The sequence below is a fragment of the Fukomys damarensis genome, unplaced genomic scaffold (genome assembly GCF_012274545.1).
Source record: "Fukomys damarensis isolate Sample0158 unplaced genomic scaffold, DMR_v1.0_HiC HiC_scaffold_17, whole genome shotgun sequence".
Lineage (NCBI taxonomy): Eukaryota > Metazoa > Chordata > Mammalia > Rodentia > Bathyergidae > Fukomys > Fukomys damarensis.
This window is the reverse complement of record NW_022900929.1, coordinates 3131970-3153396: the sequence shown is the minus strand read 5'-3', so window position 1 is coordinate 3153396 and position 21427 is coordinate 3131970. Positions and strand designations below refer to the sequence as shown.

General features: G+C 48.5%; 1 protein-coding gene across 4 annotated transcripts; it reads right to left on the bottom strand.

Annotated features, from left to right (window-relative positions):
* Positions 1 to 5591: 5591 nt before the first annotated feature.
* Brat1 (BRCA1 associated ATM activator 1) lies at positions 5592 to 18234 on the bottom strand. Of its 4 annotated transcripts, XM_010642805.3 has the most exons (15): positions 17872 to 17967; positions 16897 to 17040; positions 13927 to 14087; positions 11823 to 11970; positions 11295 to 11396; positions 11024 to 11198; positions 10616 to 10735; positions 9361 to 9452; positions 9067 to 9188; positions 8807 to 8993; positions 8562 to 8635; positions 7969 to 8071; positions 7755 to 7853; positions 7489 to 7664; positions 5592 to 7181 (listed from the first exon to the last, which is right to left on the bottom strand). In XM_010642805.3, exons 2-15 carry the CDS (start codon positions 17021 to 17023, stop codon positions 6486 to 6488), a joined length of 2382 nt encoding a protein of 793 aa, XP_010641107.1. In that variant the 5' UTR covers positions 17024 to 17040; positions 17872 to 17967; the 3' UTR covers positions 5592 to 6485. The 4 variants fall into 4 exon arrangements, with proteins under 4 accessions (XP_010641107.1, XP_010641108.1, XP_010641106.1 ...); XM_010642806.2 differs by lacking the exon at positions 17872 to 17967 and adding an exon at positions 18174 to 18234 and having other exon boundaries at positions 11024 to 11396; XM_010642804.3 differs by having other exon boundaries at positions 11024 to 11396; positions 17880 to 17975.
* Positions 18235 to 21427: the final 3193 nt, after the last annotated feature.

The following is a 21427-nucleotide window of genomic DNA, read 5'->3' as shown; positions in this document are numbered from 1 at the left end:
GTGCCAGAGAGGAAGAGGTGAGGGACCAGGCTACACCTCCATGGCCTACTCAAACACCAGTAAGTGTGCTCTGCTAACCACCTGGGTGGATCCCAAATCCAATCAAGCTGATACAATGAAGCTTCAGCCCCACATGGTAGGAGTGTCTTTTCTCTCCTCTGAGGACCAGGTTCAGCACTATTGCCTGTGGGCACTTGGACAGTAGGGTCCCCTTTCTCTCCCAGTTCTCCCAGCCCAGAGCTGATCTGGGCTCTACCATACCCTCTGGAAAGGCCTTGCACCTGAGATAGCCAATGTACCCCAGTTAACCTGGCATTGAACCACTCACTGTCTTGTCAGCTTTTCAGGTTCCTAGGGTGATGGTTATTAGGTATTTTATCTAGGTTTTGAGTTGTTTTGTTTTTTGCTGGGATTGAACCTGGGGCCTGTGCATACCAGGCAAACACTCTGCCACTGAAGCTACATCTCTAGCATTTTTCATTGTTTGCAGGGAGATGGTTGCTCCAGACAAACCAGCCTGTTTTTCACTGGAAAGCGATATCTGCATATCAACAGTGCTGACATCAGCTGCTGCATCTTGATTGGGCATACCGGCCAACGTCTATCCTGATTGGTCAGCATCCTTTTGCCTGGAAAGTGTTGGCCAATACCAGCAAATTTAGGCTCTGGTTCGGTGGTCCCCAAGGGGCAGGAAGGAAAAAAAATTCAGACCAGTCCTACCCTAAGTGGGGAGCATTATATAAGACCCTCCTCCCCACCTTAGACAGCAAACCTAAGGGGCCATCCTCCTAGGGTAGCAAATTTACCTCATGCGCCATCCTGCCCCACACTTCAGGGTACTAGAGGAAAGATTGGTTGTGATGCTAGGAGGAGCAAAACAAAAGTGCGGAAAAATTATTCCTGAGAAGTCAGGTTTGAGGATGGAAAACACTCCATGCAGTCTGGATTTGGAGGGCTTCCTAGGAGTAATGCCCCAACCTGACTCCTTCCTAGTCAGGTTCACCACATCTGAAACCTTGAAGAACCCCATAGAACCCTTCAGTGGAGCAGCACACAGATAAAGACAACCAAAATGCTGGACACAATGACACACACACACCTGTAATCCCACCATTATGGAAGGCTGAGACAGGAGGATTGAACCTGCAATCCTCCTCGATTTTGATCCTTAAACTGAATCCTTACAAGTTCAAGTCCTGTTTGAGCAACTGAGTAAGACTGTCACAGAACAAAAAAGGTGGGGGATTAGCTCTGTGTGAAGGCCCTGGGTTCAATTCCCAGGAGATGGATAGGTAGATATCTCAAGAACTCAAAGAAACTGTGCACCACAAGGCAGCAGACACTGGGGGATGAGTTGAGTCCCACTGGTCAATCTCAGGCACTTGTCCTGACAGCCCCAGTATCCTGTATTTGGGCAGGACCATATGACCATTTGTACTTCTTCTGAGAAGTGTCTATTCATTTCAGTTGGCCTTGTTTTAAGCAATACATTTATTGGTACATTTTAGATATACATAATGATCACATTCTTCCTTGGGAATTTGCACCTGCAAAGATATATCTTGCTGCTCTTTTTTCCCATTCCCCTCGCCTCTTTCCCTATTTACAAAAGCTTTGTTTCCATTTTTCCTTCTTTTTCTCGTCCTTCTTTCCTTTTCCTCTCCCCCATCCCTTGTTCCCCTTATTTGAATATTTTCTTCCCATTTCTCAATATGTATTATACATTTTGTTTTTTTATTTCCACTTTCAATTTCTCACACCAGAGAAACAATGAGGTATTTAACATATGTGTCAGATTTATTTCACTTAAGAGTATGACCTCGAGGTCCATCCATTTAGCTAGAAATATCTGAAGTTCATCATTCTTTATGGCAGAGTTGTACTCCAATGTATAAAACCCCACATCTTCTTTATCCATTTGTCAGTTGATGGGCATGGGGGCTGTTTCCAAGATTTAGCTATTGCAAACTGTGCTGCTGCAAACATGAGTGTGCATATACTGCTGTGGTCTGATGCTTTTAATTCTTTGGGGAAGATACCAAGATGGGGAGTAACTGGGTCAAATGGAACCTCCAGTTTTAGGTTTTGGGGAATCTGCACACTGATTTCCACAGTGGTTGCACCACTTTACCCTCCAAGGGTTCCTCTTCCCTCTAAATTTAATTACCAAATTTAGTAGGATAGCTGGGTACAAAGTCAACACCTAAAAATCAACAGCATTCCTGCACACAAATAACAAACTCACTGAGAGAAATTAGGGAAACAACACCTTTCACAATCATCCAAAAAATGAAATACTTAGGAATCAAACTAATGAGGGAAGAAAAAGACTTTTACATGGAAAACTATAGTACTCTGAAAAAAGAGAATGAAGATGGTATCAGAAAATGGAAAGATATCCTTGTTCTCAGGTAGGAAGAAACAATATAGTGAAAGTGGCCATACTTCCAAAATTGTTATATACTTTTAATGCAATCCTGATTAAAATACCAACAGTATATCTCACAGAATTAGAGAAAACAATCCTAAAATTCATTTGGAAGAGACACAGAATTAGCAAAAGCAATTCTGCAATAAAGGCAAGGCAGGGGGCATCACAATCCCTTACTTGAAATTATACTACACAGCTACTATAATAAAAACAGCATGGTACTAGCACCAAAAAAAGTAAAAAAACAAAACAAAAAAACAACAGAGGGCCAGGGATTTAGCTCAGCGGTTCAGTGGCCTGCCTTGCAAGCACAACGACCTGAGTTCAATCCCCGGTACCAAAAAAAACAACAGAAAAACCAGACCCCAGGATCAATGGAACAGATTAGAAAAGATGCAGAAACAACTCCACACACACTCAGCCACCTTATTTTTGACAAAGAACCTAATACCTTCACTGGAAGAAAGATAGTCTCTTTAATAATGGTGCTGGATATAATAATAATGTGGACTGGCTTTCCACATGCCAAAGATTGAAACTAGACCCATATGTTTCACCATGCACTAAACGCAAATCAAAACAGGTCAAAGATCTAAATATTAAAACAAAAACACTAAATCTGCTGAAAGAATATGTAGAACTCTAGAGGACACTGGGGTAGGTAAGGACTTTATGAACAAAATCCCAATTGCACTTTAAATATCACAAAAAATCAACTGAAATCTCATCTTATTAAAAACATTTGCAGAGCAAAAGAAACCACCAAGTGAAGAGACAACCCAGAGTTTGGGAAATTTTTGCCAACTGTTCCTCAAAGGACTAATATCTAGAATACATAAAGAATTATAAAACAAAGCAAAACAAAAAAAACCAGACCTCCTAGATTTAAAGACCCAGTCAAAAAATGGCCAACTGAAATGAAAAGACACTTCTCAGAAGTAGAAACAGCAAATAAATATATGAAAAAATGTTCAACATCACTGATCATTGGAGATACAAATAAAAACAATCTCACTCCAGAAAGACTGGCTATTATCAAGAGATCAGCCAAGAACAGCAGGGGAAAAAGCAATCAATGGCCTTTTTAATTGGGTCTTTTATGGGGGGGTAGTTTTTTTTAGTTCTTTATATATTGTAGATACTCATCCTCTGTCACCTCTTGTTTCTCTCTTCTGGTGTTTCCTTTGCTGTGCAGCTTTTTGATATAATTCCATTTACTGATTCTTTGTTATTTCTTGTGCAATTGATGTTCTCTTCAGAAGGTCCTTGACTATGCCTAGGTGTTTGGGGTTTCACCTTATTTTCCAGCAGATTACAGTGTTCCTGTTTCATTGTCTTTAATTTTAGTACATGGTGAGAGATACGGGTCTAGATTCAGTCTTCTGCCTGTGGACAGCCATTTCTCCCATACTATTTGCTATAGAAGTGGCTGTCTTTGCTTCAGCCTGTATTGGATGGTTGAATGTGCCTGGGGTTTTTTCTTTATGTTCTATTCTGTTCCATTGATCCACATTCTGTTATCAGTACCATGCTTTTTATTACTGTAGCCTGAAATATAACTTGAAATCTAGGATTGTCATGCTCCCTGTTTTGCTCTTATTTCCCAGGATTGCTTTTGCTAGTTTAGGTCTCCTCTGATTACATAAGAATTTTAGAATTGGTTTTTCTAATCCATAAGGAATGCTGTATTTTGCCTGGGATTGCATTAAATTTATCAGTTCTGGTGGCATGGCCATTTCCACAATATTAGTTCTGCCTACCCAGGAATAGTGAAATCTTTTCTTTCTGATGTACTATATACTTTTTCAGATTATCATAGTTTTTGTTGTAGAAGTCTCTCACTTTCTTTGGCAGGATAATTCCTAAGTATTTAGTTTTTTTCTTGAAACTATTGTTTTCTTAATTTCTCAGTGTATTCATTATTGCCACACAGGAACACTATTGGTTTTGTATCCTGCTGTGGCTTTGCTAATTAGTAATGTTGAGTATCCTTTCATATACCAATGTGTTGTTTGGGAAAAAAAAAAGTTTGCTTATTTTTTAATCGGGTTATTGTATTTCTTCTTGGTAATGAGTTGTGTGAATTCCTTATACACTTGAATATTAAAACCTTTTACTAGGTCTATGGTTTGCAAATATGCTCCCCTATTCCATTGACTGTATCTTCATTTTGTTGATTATTTCCTTAGCAGTACAGGTGTTTAGGTTGATTCAGTTCCACTGGTGGGTTTTGTTTTTGAATTTGATGTCACATCTAAAGAACCCAGTGCCAAGACCAAAGTCATTGAACTATTTTTCCTCTCTCTCTCTAGGACTGGGTACTGAGCCCCGATCATTATCACTGAACTACATAGGAGACCTTTTTCATCTTTTGAGATAGGGTCTTGCTAAATCACTAAGTTCAGGGTTCAACTTTCAAATTTCCCCCCTCAGCTTCCCAGAGTGCTGGAATTAAAGGCATGTGCCACCACATCCGGCTCTGTGTTTTCTTTTAGGAGTTTTATGATTTCCACCTTACTTTATGAGGCCATCATTAGCTACATACTAAAGCCAGATAATGACAACACAAAAAAGAAAATTGTAGGCCAGTATCTCTGATGAACACAGATACAAAAATCCACGTCTAAATATGAACCAAGAGAATACAGCAGCACATTAAAAGGCTCATTCACCATAATAAAGTGAAATTTATTTCTGATATACAAGGATGGTTTGATACATATAAATCAATAAATGTGACACACATGAGCTGAATGAAGAAAAAAAATCACACAATCTCCTCTCAACAGATGCAGAAAAAGGAATGAACCCCCTTCACAATAAAAACACTCAATAGGGCCAGGGATTTAGCTTGGTGGTTCCACCGCCTGTTAAAAAAAAAAAAATAATAATAATAATAATAATAATCCCATTTAAACCAAGAGATATAGGGAAGGGTAAGTAAAAAGAATTAAGATGTGTTAGGTACATGCACCATCTCCCCACAATGAATGTGATCATTATGCACTCTAGATGTATACCAATAAAAATTGAAATAATAATAAAAATATATAGTCAAGAAAAATTATCCCATTTATAAAAGAAAAGAAAAGAACAGTGGTGCATGTCTGTAACCCCAGCTACTCAGGAGGCTGAGGCAGGAAGATCCCAAGTTTGACCCCAGCCTGGCCAACTAAGGAAAGACTGTCTTAAAATAAAAAAATAAAAAGGGCTGGGGATGTATGTAGTGGCACAGCATCCCTAATTTCAATCCCCAGTCACACACACACACAGACACACACACACATGCATGCACACACAGGAAAACAGAATAAAGTACTTAGTAACAAATTTAAAAAGGTGAAAACCCTGCACACTGAAAATGCTAATACATGAGTGAAGGAAAATATGACCCAAATATATTCAAAATGTCCTGCATCGTGCCTGCCTCACAAGCTCAAGGTCCTGAGTTCAATCTCTGGTACCAAAAAAAGAAAAACAATGTCCTGAGTTCCAGGGTTGAGATTAGTAATGGTATCAAAATGGCCATACTCCCCAAAGTCTCCTACAGGCTCAATGTCATTTCTACGAAAACCTCAACAGCAATAGAAAGAGCAATCCCAAAGTTCATATAGCACTACAAAAGACCCCAAGTAACAAAGCAATGCTGAGAAAGAAAAGCAGGTGTAGGCATCATACTGTCTCATGTTACTGTCTACTATAGGGCAACGGTCAGTGTGGAATAAAGACAGACATATGCAGCAGGAGCGAGCAGAGCCCAGGAAGGAGCCCTTTCCCAGGGGTCATGGATCCACTGAGGGACAGAAAGCACACATGAAGTGAGGCGGCAGGCTCCTTTGTGAACGGTAGGGGGACACCTGAAAGCCACATGCAGAAAAACGAACTGGAGCCTGGGCTTAAGCCACAGGCAAAATTGACTGGAATGTTTTAAGTAGAAAATGAGCTATTTCTTTTAATAATTCACCAAAATGTGGGGTTTTCTCATCTGGTGGGGGGCATCCTTTGTGCAGCCAGTCCTGCTTGGAGCCCACAAGTAGCAGTACTTGTGCTGGCTTCAGTAGCAGTCAGCCACATTCTCCTCCAGCACAGCCACCGTGGCCAGCATGTCTTGCAGGAGTGACTGGGGGCTCTTCTCCACATGGTCACTGCTCTCAGCCAGCCTGCCTTGGAGGCCCTCCAGATCCATGGACCTCAAGGCGGCCAGCACCACCTCGGGCTCCAGGCTGCCCAGGGGTTGGCCCTGCTCACCTGCCTGCCACCTCTCCAGGGTGGCCTCCACAGAGGCCACATCAGAGCTGTTCCCAGGCTCCTGCAGGCCACTGCAGGGAGCAGTCTTGTCCCTCAGAAAGAGGAGGAGATCACAAGCCTTTTGTGCCACAGGTCGATCACAGTCGAACAAGGCACGAAAGGCAAAGTCAAAGATCTGCATCTGGCAGAGAGTCTGCAGCACCTCAGGGAGTGGGCTGGGTGGGGTGACCTTGGGTAGGGCCACAGCATAGGGACAGGGTGGGTTGGGCTGCCCCAGTGTCTGGGCCAGGAACACCTGCACCAGCTCCAGACCCTGGGCCCGGACCTCCCAGTCCAGGTCCTGGCTCACCATCTGGAGCACGGTGGCCACAAACCACTCTGTGTCCCGGGCCACATCAGCATGGCTGTTCCTCAGCCACTCGGTGAAGACCCGGGCAACTGCCCTTCGCGGGAAGCCCTCTGAGTCCACAGACAGGATATGCAGGAGCTCCCCAACCAGGCCCTGCAGGACCAAAAGTAGGTAAATTTGGTGGCCAGGGAGTGAGCAAGTCAGAGACGTGAGCACCTGGGGTCGGGTCAGGAGCTGAGGCTGCATGCTGCTCAGCTCTGTCATGCATGTGCTGGGGCACACGCAGCCCTCAGCCCTGTGCTTGCTCCCCTGCAAATGGGTTCACCAAGTCTCTGGCACTTCAGAGGTCACTTCCACCAGCACTGCCCCAGACTAACCCCAAAGTAGCTGCTCTGGGCCTCGCTGGCCACTCACAGCCTCCCAGGATGGGCACATGGCTGAGGACCTCACCCTCTCCTACCTGTTGAACCTCCGAATGCCCAGGGCTATTGGAGGCAGCCTGTAGGCCTTGGCTGGAGAGCTGCCCCATGGTGGTCACTGCACTCGCACGGACATAGCTCTCAGGGTCTCGAAGGAGCTGCCATGTGAGCTTGGGTACCTCGGAAGCAAGGAGCGCCTCCCTGAAGTCGGCTTCCCCTGGGTATCAAAGGGCAAAGGAGCTGTGACTACTGCTGCTAGGGCAGCCAGGGACCCAGAGCCAGTGAGACCCACGCCCCTGGAACCCACCTCCCCAGCATGCACTCAGATGCGTCAGGAACTCCAGCGCTGAGTCCCTCACCTCCCAGCAGGGGCTGCACAGGCGCTTCTGCAGCACAGGGAATAGCTCTGGACCAGGAGGGGTTAGTCAGAGTAGCCTCTGGGCCACCTCCCCTTACCCTCAGCTCTAGTTGCCTCCACCCTGCGGTTCCACTCAGAGTACTCCATAAGGGGCCAGGATTACCTCTGAGGAACAGTGGGGCATGTGGGCCAAGGCCCAAACAGCCAGGGGGCTTGGGTGTGTCCAGGAGCCAGTGGAGTGTGGCCTGGAAAGCCTTCTTCAGAACCTGCAGTGGGTGGGTGGCAGACGGGCCATAGAGCAGGACAGTAGGAGGGTGAGCCCTTACCTGTCCCGGTGCTTGCCCTAGGAGACAGCAGGGGAGAGCCCTCCTCACCCTGCACCAAGACATGACAGGCACCTCTCCCTTAAGGCTCAAAGAATCCCACAAGCCCTTCCCCCAGGCTCACTGACTGCCTTGTGGCATGTGGCACTAAGCCTGCAACCAACAGAATGGGCACGTTTCTAAGAATTTGGGTCTCAAGTATAGTAGTCACCCTGGCTCAGTTCTGGAATTCCTTGTAGGATGAGTGGACTGCCCCCAGCTCACCAGGGCACCACAAATCCCCTCACACATAAGCCCCCCGTGGACCTGGGCATCTGCCTGCCTTCTACTTTAAGTGGCAGCTCTGGGGCCCCAGGCAAAGGCCCCCTTCCAAGAGGCCCACATTGGAAGGGGGCCAGCTGTGCCTCCCAGAGCCCAGATCCTGTCCCTGTACCGTCGGGCTGGAGGCGGGGCTCTCGAGGGTCTCCAAGAGGATGGCAAACACCTGTGGCACCAGCTCCCAGGAGCCTGAGACACACATAAACAGATGAGTTACCCCAGGAGCTCCCTCCCAGCAGGAACTAGGCAACCCAGCCTTGAGGAGCAGGAAAGACGGCTGAGCACAAGGCCTCAGAATTCCCAGAAATCACTACAAGGAAAGGTAAGGGGTTCAGCCCACCCAGCACCACAGTAACTCACTTGTTCCCTGAGACAGCATCCCTAGGAAGCCAAGGGCTGCTCGCTGGACCCGAACGCAGCCTGCCAGGGCCCCACAGAGGCGGCGCCCCTCACTGGAGCTGGGGGCTGCTGAGCCATCGCAGAGCCGCAGGATGATCACCACAGCTTCCATCAGGAGTGTCTGAGGCCAAGGCAAGGGGCACTGGGGCTGCAGGAGGGCAGAAAGGTCAGGAGAAGTCACAGTCCCACTGCCTGTCTGGCACAGACAGGGACACACCTACCAGTGGCTGCAGCTCCTCCAGGTGGGCCAGAGTCTGGCACAAGAGCCCCACACAGGCCGACTTGGAGGACAGGAGTGTATCCACTGTCATGGAGTCACCCTCAACAGTCTCATCCAGCAGGCCTGGAGCAAAACAGGAACAGCTCCCTTATGGTAGTCACTGTCCCAAGCACAGGCTAGGTTCCCAAGTTCAGGTCTGTGGCACCTCCACCCCAGTGGCCTTTAGTGGGAGGCCACAAGCAGGAAACCTGCCATCAGAGACCCAGGTTCTACCCTCCCACACCACTCAGTGTACCTGGAGGTCCAGGGGCCTGAGCAGTGGCTCTCAGGATACAGACCAGGGGCTGGAGGAGAACCGCGAAGGCCTGGGATCTCAGTGCCTGTGGACTGTGGACACAGGACACACGAGGGCTACTGCGCTGGGCTGAGGCAGGCTGACATGTTTCTAACATCCCTATCAAGTTGGGCAGATCAGCACAAGCCAGGGGCTGGGCACCTCCTGAGACCTTCTATGCAGGGGGCCTTGATGGGTGGGGGGGAACAAGCCTGACAAAGGCTCAGGGCTCAGCCATGGTGTCCAGCCACTGGGCTTCTGGAGCTCGGGAAGAGATGGTCACAACCTCCCAGAGAGGCTATGCCTGCTCAAGGTGAAAGGGAATTCCGGGCTCCCAAGAGCTGTGCCCAGGCATACTCCATCTTGTCATCTATGCACAGTGATATGAGATGACCTTTCTTTTGTGGTACTAGGGAACGAACCCAGAACCTCGGCTCCAACCTATATCTCCACCCATCTTTCAGTTCTTTTTCTTTTTTTTTGTACTGGAGATAGAACTCTGGGCCCTTGTACTTGCAAGGCAGGCGCTGGAACCACTGAGCTAAATCCCCAGCCCTTTCAGTTCTTATTTTGAGATAGAATCTTGGTAAGTTGTTCAGGCTGTGATTATGAGCACACACCATTATATCCAGCTCTGAAATGTCCTTTCTTACACTCTGTAGATGGGCCCACCCTAGGGTCTAGGCCTTGGGGTTGGAGGGGCAGCTATGCTAGCACAGAGCACCGAAGGCAGGATGCTTGGTCCCTTGTTCTCCTTGTCCACTCTGAGTATGTGGAGGCCACAGAGCCCAGAGGCAGGCTGGCGACACACTCACAGTTCCTCTGGAGAGGTGCTGAGGTCACTTCTCCCCAAATGTATGCCAACCCAGGACCCTGAAAGGACTTCTACTTCCTTCCTCTCTCCAACCCTCAGCCCACCTCATGGTATTTGAGTACTCACAAGGCTCCAGGACCTATGTCCATAGTCAACAAAGGTCTAAGGGCTGAGGGCAGATTCTATTTCTGCTTATCCCCTCAAGCAGAGGAGCTCTAAGAATAAGCTTTGTCATTAAGTTTTTAAAATAATTATTCTGTCACTTAAGAAAGCCAGCCTGCACCAATGCCTGGGCCTGCCCATTGCACTACCCGGCCTCACCAGGCTTCTCCCCCGGAAGTCCCCTGACCATAAACGCCACACTACCAGAGCCCCACCTGAGCCAAAGCAACCCAATCATACCAGTGCTGAAGTTTCAAGGTCCCTAAGGCCAGAGGCCCAGCTTGCGTGGGGCTCAGGCAGCTCAGCATCCGGGCCATAGTCTCCCACAGGGCACAGTCTGCAGAAGCAAACACAGGAGAACTGCAGGAAGGACCCGAGAGAGAAAAATCACACTGTTATCCCACAAAGGCCCCTCTGTGACCATTGGGGACTGCCACAGTCCCTGCTGGAGATGCCCAGCCCTGTGGATGGCCTTTCTCAGGGTGAGGGGTCCTCCTAAGGAATGCTCCCATCATGGCAGCATTTTCAGAGGGCTGATTCTGTCTCTGTCTGCCATGAAGAGCACCCAGATGTGGCCACTCCTCTGAGACTCCTGGGGGGAATCACCACCCACCTGGGGCCCCCACCGCCATGTCCCAGGGACCTGACCGGGCCACGCTGAGGAGAAGGTCCACCAGCGAGTGTGCAGCTGGGATGGGATCACTCTCCAACAGGTGAGCCACCAGGGGACTCAGCTGCCCCCAGAGGACCTCTGTCCAGGGGCTGTGGCAGCGCCCAAAGGTGGTGGTGAGGACGTTCAGGGCCTGAGTGACTTGCAGGACAGCTGCAGAACACAAGGACGCTTCTACGTGGGCCACAATCTTCTGGGCACATGCGGGCCAGGCATTGCCCTTTGGGCTAGGGGACCCCTTGGCCTTGCCTTGCATGGACAAAGCCAGGACATGCACCAGGAGCTGACTGGCAGCAGAGGCTACAAACAGGCTGGAATCTCCCTGCAGGGAGAAGAGGGCATCAACCGCACCTGTGGACCAAAGGGAGACAGGTAAAATGGGGTCAACCCACAGAGTGGGAGGCAGAGAACCACTTTAATCATATCCCTCAGCATCTCAGAGAAAGAGGCGGAGAGATGTGAATAGCAGAAGGCACCCACAGGGCCCCCAGCCCTCTCAGAAGCAGCCAGATCCAGGGATAAGTGGCTACCAGCCCAAGTTCAGCCCATGGAAGCTCCTGATTCTTTCTAACTAGTTTAAAAGACCGACTCCCCATGGCCAGTGTATGAGCAACTTAGTAAGCCCCCCAGTTCCCGGGACCTGGCCTGGCAGCCAGGGCCACAACCACCACCATGGACCACAGCAGCCCTGGGCTAAGTGAGACTACCACCCCTGCAGCTGAGGACCAGGTTCCAGATGCAGGGGCTCCCCTGGGTCCTATGGCAGAAAGCACTCACCGCTGTCCCCCAGGAAGTGCAGGCCACTGGGGTGCTGTACCAGGGATTTCAGGCCCTGGATCCAGCCACTTCGCACAGTGGGGACGCTCCAGACAGCCCAGCTGAGGGGTCCTGCCTCCCCAAAGAGCCCCAGCAGCAACTTCCCCTGCTGGAAAGCAAAGAAAAGTGAAGTCAGAGAAGGTTGTTGGGATACAGGGAATGCGGGAAACAGGCGTGTTTCTGGGGACAAAGCTGTGCTTTGAGCAGGGGTAACTCTCAGTGCCAGTGAGTAGGGCCCAGCACTGCCAGATCCTCCTTGTAGGGCAAGAACTTCAGAGAAGAAACTGGATCAGGGAAGGTTTGTCACTCCTGTGACTGTACTTTAAGATGCCACCCCCCCACAACCTCACTTTCACCTTCACATGTCCACCCTCCCTGTGCCCTTCAAGGCTGCTCGACCTTCATGCTTCCCCATAGTCTCTGAGCTGAACCTTACGCACCTCCTTTCCAGGTGCCCCCCACCTGGACAATTTCAGACCTTCTGGACACCCCACATACCAAGTGAATCAGCAACGCCCAATCATGCAAGCACTGGCCGTCCCTGTAGCTATTCAATCTTTTCACAGCCCAGGCTCCCAACCATTTCCCCCATGAAGTCCCTGCAGAGGGACCACCACTCTTCAAGGACCTTGCTGGGTGGCATCACACTGTCCTGCCTATGTTAATAGACGTTAACTGCCCTGTGGTACCTCTGATCCTGACTGGCTGATGGGAGCCCCCAACTGGCTCTGTCATTCCCTGCGCCTTGGCAGGCCTGGCTAACTTCAAAAATGTCAGCCAGGCCTCGGGTATCCCCATCAGGTACAGCCTAGCCTCCTGGGGCAGGAAACCTGTCCCCCACAGTAAGCTCCACGGGTGCATCAGGGTCTCAGGATGTAGGCTCTCTCTGCAAAGCTGCTCCTGCCTCACATCTCTCTTGGTCCTTTCCTCGAAGTTCCACCCTGGTATGGTGCAACTTAACACTGTAAGGCATGCCCACACCCTGACCCCATTTCAGCCTGAGGTGCCCAACCCAGGCCAAGGGGAGTAGCTGCTGGCTGCTCAAACAGGAGCCCCTTCCTTAAGTTCCACTATTCCTAGGTGCAACTAGTGGCCACAGGTGCACAGGCTCAGCTACCTGTCTTGGGTCCTAGGCCCTGCAGAGTTGGCCAATGCTGAGCAGCTGCCAAAGGCCTCCGGCTATCAGACCACCAGGCCAGGGTGGATAGTAAGGGCACCTGAGGCCTGCCCTGTGCTGCAGGCCTAAGAGGGGACTATGTGCCTCATCCTCACACATAGGGGACCTGCTACCCTCAAGCCCCACACACTGCCAGCCTCAGGAGGATACAGAAAGACACAGGAAACTGAGGAGGGGGAAAGCAGCACGCTGTCAGCAGGGCTGGGTGTGGCCAAGTGGTGCCCTGATGTGCATTGCACGACAGCAGGGGTGCTCAGAATATTCTGGAAAGTTCACGGCACAGCAAGATGGGGCCTGGCCCTTAAGAGTCTGTAGCTGCTGAATGGAGGTCACCCAGGAACCTATATAATGGTGGGGGTATGTGCACTCCACCACTGCCCTCTCCCCATATGATTCCAACACAGCATGCATCCCCAGCACTTCCGGCACAGAGGATGTGAGATACATTGTGTCTTCACACTGCCTTGAGGGCCTCCAGGAGGAGCCAGGAAGAGCCACTGCTGAGCTGGCAAGGGCCAGGCAGGTTCTGTCCGGCATCAGCCTGTGGCAAACAGCCAGGAGCCCTCCCACCCAGGACTGTGGCCCAAGGGAATCCCTCGATACAGGGCTCCTTATCTGCCATGGAAGAAACTGAAGCTCAGGACCAAGACCACACCGAGGGAGAGATCTGAGAATCATCCCAGTTCTGCCCAATTGCTAACAAGTCCCTCCTGAGCCACAGCATCACTCCTGGTGAATGTTTCAGAGGGGGTTGACACAGGGAGAACAACTGGCTGTACTCGCTAGACCCCAGAGCAGGATGTTCCTCAGCTCCAGGGACAAGAATGGCTCCAATGCCTCAGATATCCACCTCACAGGGCACAGGCAGGTGGGAAGGTTTGGACTCACCTGGAGATACTCAAAGCAGTCTTCCTGGGCTGCAAACGTTCCAGCCAGGCGTAGGGAAAAGGAGAGGACCCTGGGGCTTACATCCTGTGGCTTAAGGTCCAGCACATGGGACAGCAGGTCCACCAGGCAGGGGTTCTCCTGCAGCAGCAGCAGGCTGGAGCCTGCAGGGACAGCCCAGCCCAGAGGACCGTCACAGGGGTGACCAGGCACTCATAAACCCACCTAACAATGGGGAGATGTGCACCCCACCACTGTACTCTCTCCATGTGACTCCATCACAGCATTGCATCTCCAAGATGACCTTGGGGCCCCTGTCCCTCAGGGTGCTAGATGCCACAGTCCAACTGGGAAGAACATTTACAACACGTGAATCCTGACTGTAATGTATTGGGGGGTGGGGAGCTAGAGAGACAACAGCACAGCCACAGGTAAAGGCCATGCAGAAGAACAGCACCCCCCAATCCTAGGAAAGTGTTTGGTCCCACTGACTATGAAAGTGTAGGCACAGCAGTGACACCTGTAATCCCAACACTGAGTGAGGCTGAGGCAGAAGCATCAAAAGTTCAAGCCCAGCCTTAGTTAGACCCTATCCAAAATAAAAAATAAAAGGACTGGGGATGTGGTTCAATGAAAGGGTTAAATCTCCAGTATCACAATAAATAAGTAAATAAATAAAAAGCAACACCATTTTCACCCAACAGAGAGTTATTTCTGTCTTAAATGAACAGGGAAGACAATGGACTTCGGTACTTGGCCCCAGAATACATGGTTCAGTTTTCCCGTGAGGCAGGGAGTGTCTTCAGTGGAGGCCCTCATAGGAAAAGATGACCAGATAGATATTGTCAGTCAGTGGGAAGATCGCAGGGAGAAGGGATGGGAGTCAGAAATAGAACCAAGAAACACGTGTGTGAGCCTAAAGAAGAACAGAGCAAAAACTAAAAACACTCTAAAAATAAAGTCTATGAAAAATACAGACCTGCATATTTTATTTTTTAAAAAACTAAAAATAAATCATTGTTGAAGAGTCTTGAAATAAGACTGAATTAAAGTTCTAGACAGCAATGATGCGGAGGATTGGGGGATCCAAAGCCAAAGGGCTCTAAGATCCTTAAAGTTTTGAAGGCTGAGAAATTCTAGTCAATTTCAGATTCTTTAAAAACAAACAAACAAACAAAAAAACCTAGTTTGAGTGTTAAGTGTGTAAGGGTGACCAATGGAGAACATAAACAGGATATGTAATTTCCAAACCAGAAGAGTTAAGATTGAAAAGAAAGAGTTATCCATTTGCCACAGGCAGAAAAGGAGCTGAGATGGGGTGGGGGGTAAGGGGCCAAATGTAAAAGATCATGGTAAATTAAGTTCAAATGCAACCTCAGCAAATGAAACATTAAATTTACCTGTTGAAGAGTTAAGCACTTTTATCTAGTCAACGAAAAGTTAGAATTAACCACTAAAAAGACTAAAAACATACCTATAATCCAAGTACTCTGGGAGGCTGAGGCAGGAGGATCACAAATTCAATCCCAGATTGGGCAACTTAGCAACTTGGTGAGAATACAAATTTTAAAATGGCTAGGAATCTAGCTCAGTGCAAAGGCCCTAGTACCAAAGGTCTAAAACAAAAACAAAACAAAAAATCCTCACAAACCTCCCAATCCATTAAAAAAAAAAAAAAAAAAAGCCAGTAATGTAGGTCACTGCAAAAGCACTAGGTCCAATTTTTTTTGTTGTTTGTTTTTTGAGAAAGGGTCTCACTATGTCATTCAGGCTGGTCTTCAACTTGCTATGTAGCCTAGGCTGGCCTTGAACTCACAATGATCCTCTTGAATCAGCCTCCTGAGTGCTGGGATTACAGATATATCCCACCATGCCTGGCTAAGAGGGGAAAAAAATCTAGTGGTGCACTTCAAGTGATGATTTTATAGAGATCTGTAGCCTTAGATATAAAAACAAGAAAGATATATTCAACTCAAAAGAGAGCAATATAGCAGAATAAATCAAAGGAAGTAATCAAAGTATAAATAAATGATGTGAAGTCCATGTAAGACAACTATCAGCAAACATTGAGATGTAAGAATATGTACAAAGAAAGCCATTACAGCCCTATTTATAAGAACAAAATATTCCCAACTTTTTTTTTTTTCCCAGTACCAGGGATCAAACTCAGACCTTGCATTTTCAAGGCAGGTGTAGCACCACTAAGCTAAATCCCTGGCCCTATAACAAAATATCTAACAAGAATGAAATCATAGTCTGTTCAGATAGCAAATAAAACAGAGTGGATAAAATCAATGTGTTCCATGGGAAAAGCACCCACTCTAATGGTAAGTGAGAAAAAGCAAGGCTCTAAGTTGTATTTGTGGTATGATCTTACATTTATAAGAAAAACATGGACTTACAGGAAAAAAAAATGGAAGAAAATAAAACTTATGGCGGTTTAATTCTCCTCTTTACTCTTTTGTGTTGAATGTGCTCTCCTGTTAGATGTGGTGGGGTACATGCCTATAATTCTAGCAGACTGAGGCAGGAGGATTCCAAGTTCAAGCCCAGCCTGGGCAACTTAGTGACTTAGTGAGACCCTATCTCAAAATAAAAAATGGCCTGGGAATGTAGCTCAATATGAAGGTCCTAGATACAACCTCCAGTATTGAAAACAAACAAAACCCAGAAATATGTACTTCTTTCATGATCAGAAAGAAACCAAATATGACTCAACACAAATGGTTTGTCTGTGCCCTCTGTAGCCACCACATGAGGAGCTAAAGGAAGGAAGACTGAATAGCAGCTGGACAGCACTAACAGTTCTGGGTCACTCCCTCCAGCCTCCCTCTGTTTATTTCCGTCAGACAGTCTCTAGGAAGTGAGGGGAAGATTCTAGATGGACAGGCGAGCCCTGGGCGTCTTGTCCTTCACTCTGCACACAACCTCTGACCTCTGGACAACAGACAAGAGCAGTAGTGTGGTTCTTACCAGCCTCGGTCACAGTTCTAAACCAGTCCAGGAGCTTCTCCAAACAGGTGTCATCTGCCACTGCCTGCCTGGGATCCACCAGAACAGCACAGAGAGCCGGGAGAAGGCGGGAGCACTCGGGGTCCATGACGAGGCAAAGGTTTTCTGCACAGGAAACACGAGAGAACCTCACGCCTGGTTGCAGATCCCAATTGCCCTAAACACAGGCAGCTCATGCTGCCTGCTAGGCCTAGGAGCAAGCCCACAGCCTGGAGCTCCAAGCCTCCAGGACGGACCCAAAGCTCAGCGTGTATGTGCAGAAATCAAGGGCACAAAGGACCCTAAGTACTGGTGGCCAGGTTCTGAGAGAGAAGAGGCTGGAATAAACCACAATTCCTTTGGCATCCAGCATCTGTGCAACTTCAGCTTTGGTGTAGCGGGTGGGGAACACAGATAAGGGCTGACTCTGCTGCAGGTGGGCCAGAGTCAGGGGACTGGAAGTTTGCCAGACCGGGGGTGAGCAGGGGCTGCAATAGACAATCAGGAAGCCAGTAGTGGTTCCCCAGGACCGAGCTGACCCAGAAGGTGGGGAGGCCGTCTGTCGCCCTGCGGGTTCCGTCCCGGCTGGGGCTTCCGTGCGCCTATTCCAGAAAGGCTCTGCCCAGGTAAGAGTAGCCCTTCCGCGACTCCGCCTCAGTTTGCGGCTGCAGACCCGCCCCCCGCGGGCGGAGAGTCGGCTGGGGCTTCCGTGCGCCTATTCCAGAAAGGCTCTGCCCAGGTAAGAGTAGCCCTTCCGCGACTCCGCCTCAGTTTGCGGCTGCAGACCCGCCCCGCGCCAGGCCGGAGAGTACGCAAGGGGCCAGACGTGCCGGCCGAGGGCAGCAGGGACTGAACCTAGCTGCCCCGCACCGCCCGAGGCCCGCCTGCATGTCCTCCCCGCCAAGCCCTTTTCCCGCCCAGTGCAACCACCTAGACCACCACCCGCGTCAAACGTACTTCCTCACCCGCGTAGTCCAGTAAGTCAGCCGCTGGTCCCGCACCTCACGGCCTCAAGCCCCACCCCCACGTCAACGTGGCTCCGCCCCACGTCTTCTCTGGCCTCTTTCCAAGTGTCTCAAACCCCTCCCCTCCACCCGCCCCACCCACTCAGAATATGCCACCGCCGGACCGGGGAGGAAGAGGGAAGGGACGTTGGGTGTAGGGAACCCTTCGGTCGTCTAGAGAGTTAAAACTTTGAAAAAGAGCTGAAGCTCTGTGAAGCTTGGAAAGGTGACAACGCACCGGTCGCTCCGACCTACCATTCCCCACAGGACTCTCAGTGGTACATGCCCAAGCAGCTAACCGGAAGAGCGTACTGAAGGCGGAGCTCCTAGAGGAACAGGCGAGGGTATGCTTGGGGCGGGGCCTCTTCGGCCCAGACGGGGTTGAAGTCGTTTGGCCTCAGACCCTCATAACTGAGGTCTATGTTAGAGGCTCTCAAACCCCGCAGATAAATAAGGCTCATTTTTCTTTTTGTTTTTTTTTTTTGCGACAGGGTCTCACTATGTAGTTGAGACCGACCTGGTGTAAGACTTAAGTCTCACTTTTACTCCTGGAGCGTAAACAGCCAAGAGGCTTCCACGATGCTGGGCTCAGAAGCTCAGCGAGGCTCCAGGAGCTTGTCGGACAGCGAGAGTCACCCAGGAAGGAACACACCAGGCAAGTTGGCAAATAGACCTTTATTAGTCTGGCCAGGCGGCACTCCCCAAGCCAAGTAGCTCAGAGAGGCGGCTAGCTCAGAAACAGAGGCCATTTTATATAGGGCTAAGGCGGGGGGGGGGCGTTACACTTAAAACTTACAGGAAGAGGACAAAGGCAAAGAATCAGTTGATCTGAGCTAGTGGTCATCAAGCATATACTTGTCCGTCACGTACTAATGATCAGCACAGCGATTATCCATTATTCCATTTACAATTTAGATTATAATGTTCAGAACATTCAACTACAGGCAAGTAAGGAGTGGCGTGATTTGTGTTGGGTCTCTGTGTTCACTAGTTTACATTTAGTTTCCCAGCTACTTCAAAGCAGTTACCTAACAATTCACAATTAATCATTAGTTATCCTATAAGGGATGGGGCGCAGCGACAGTCTCTAGGTCGTTTGCTGGTCAACATGGAGTCGCTCTGGTTCAGTCAGGCTCTTACACTGGAACACACTATGTAGCCCAGGCTGTCTCGAACTCACAGCAATCCTCCTGCCTCAGCCTCCCAAGTGCTGGTATTACAGGCATGAGCCACCAGGCCTGGCAGGCTCGTTTTTCTATAGTATCAGTTTTACAGTTTTACAGCAAGACTTTGAAGCAAATACCAATTTTATATAGAAAGCAGAATTTCTGTGGATATTAAGATAGAAATAGCATCGATGAGGGAATCACTTTGCACAACTCCCTTCCCTAACCCTGTGGGGCCCTCTCTCAGACAGGTATGATTCCTTGATTGAAAAAGATTGAAATATAGATGCCCTTAGTTTGTTTTGTTTTTGTTTTGTTTTTTTTTTTTTGGTACCAGGGATTGAACTCGGGTCCTTGCGCTTGCAAGGCAGGCCACTGAACTGCTGAACTAAATCCCCAGCCCTCAGATGCCCTTAATTTTTGATTCATGGTAAGATGAGATGGTAGTAAACGCTAATATTAACCTGACTGGGTAGCTGTGGAGAAAGTAAAACAACGGCTAAATGCTGAACTTCAAATATGTGTATGAGATTCTAGTGCAGCTCTGGGAGGGAGAGTGCTATTCCTAATCCCCTCGATGAGGAAATAGGCAGAGCTCATTCATACTTGCTCATGGGTAATGAGTTGGCTCAGTGTGGCTTTGAACACAGGCAGTTGCCACTGTTATGAATACTATACTATATTCATCCACAATTTTTTAGCTGAAACTTTGTGGACTAGCATCTTCCAGAATTCTGAATTTTTCAGATTTTAGGCATTACATGATATACATAAAAACAAACAGGAAATTACAGTCCCTGCAGAGTCTGATTCAGCACTCTGATCAAATACATTAACAGTTCTACAGTGAAACATTAACTGTACTCCAAAAGGAGTAAGTAGATGCAACTGAGAGTTTTTCCTCCAAGATTTGAAGTTAAGACAATTTTTGCCATCAAACTGAGATAGGATAGAAGAAATAAAAGGTAAAAAGTAGACAAGGAAATCATAACTAAAAATGGCACTTTTAAGAAGCCTGCAGGGGCCAGTGATTTAGCTCAGTGGCACCGAGTCTGCCTCACAAGCACAAGGTCCTGAGTTCATCCCTGGTACAAAAAAAAAAAAAAGACTGCAGCTTTTGGGCCACTGTCGTAGTTATCTAAGGTGAGCTATATCAGTGTTCCCTGAGTTAAATTTAGGCTCCTTTCTTACCAGACCCATCATACCCAAGGTTTCTCAGGAATACCGACAGCGCATAAACTTGCTTAATTGAAAAAGTATAGAACAGAAACCAGATCTAAGATGAAGGAGCAGGTTGAGAGAATCCAAACAATGTTAACCTATTTTTTTTTAAAGCTGGGCTGATACCTATAAAATGGGCTTCTACCCTTTGTGTGTGTGGGGGGGGCTTTTCTCAGGATTTCTACACCCTCGATAGAAGCACAAACGGTCCCTGTTCCAGGAAACAAGTGCCTGTCTCTCAAGAGGGCCTGCATTCTATTTCTTTGAGTGTGTATTTTTAATTTTTTTCCTAATAAAAACCTTCCTGTGCCTCTGACTAGTCCTGAAACTTCTTTATCCACTAGGGGAGTCAGCGAACCTGCAAACTTATCCTACAAAATGGGTGGCTTACGTCAGTTTCAGGAACTGCCTCAGACTGTCTAGTAACACAATGAATTGTGAAAGATTTTCAGAAGTTTTTAACACTCAAAAATCATAGGACAGTGCCAGGCATGATGGTTACACGCCTGTAACCGCAGTACTTGAAGCCAACCTGGACTACATAGCGAGTCTCTGTCACAAAAAAAAAGTCACAGGTAGACACTCATCATCGTGGAGGCAACAAAGCTACGTACAGTGTGTGTTTTGGAGGATAGAAGCTTTTAAGCAGGTGAGGGGCCTGATGAGAGCTGCCTTTCTAAACAACTCTGGCAGCAAGAGATTTTTTTTTTTTTTTCCGTTTAAGAATGCATCAGAGCGGGCCAGGGATTTAGCTCAGTGGTTTCGGCGCCTGCTTTGAAAGCACAAAGTCCCCAGTTCGATCAAAAGTGCATAAGAGAAGGTCCTGAGCTTGATTTCTGGAACCAAAAAAAAAAGAAAGAAAGAAAAGAAAAAGAAAAAAAACAGCATCAGAGAAGGTTTAAATAAGAACCCAAATTTCTGCCTGGCACTGCGTCAGTGGCCTGGGGCATTCTGGAAACTGTCAGTACAGCGACTTCCGGGTCAGCCCCAAATCCGGCCAAGACAACCAACAGAACGCTTGCAAAAAGCCCTTAGCCAAAACCTGCTCGCTCGGCACACGCACACTACCGCTCTGAGCACGCGCAGGTCGGTCGGGCCAGAGGGGCGGGGCCGCATCCGGGC

Coding starts and splice junctions, on each gene's coding strand:
- Brat1 (XM_010642806.2), bottom strand. CDS start 17,023: ATGGACCCCGAGTGCTCCCGCCTTCTCCCGGCTCTCTGTGCTGTTCTG. Junction 10,736..11,023: donor CTTCTCCTCAGCGTGGCCCG/GTCAGGTCCCTG, acceptor TCCTTCCTGCAG/TTCTCCTGTGTTTGCTTCTG. Junction 7,182..7,488: donor GGCATTCGGAGGTTCAACAG/GTAGGAGAGGGT, acceptor TTGGTCCTGCAG/GGCCTGGTTGGGGAGCTCCT.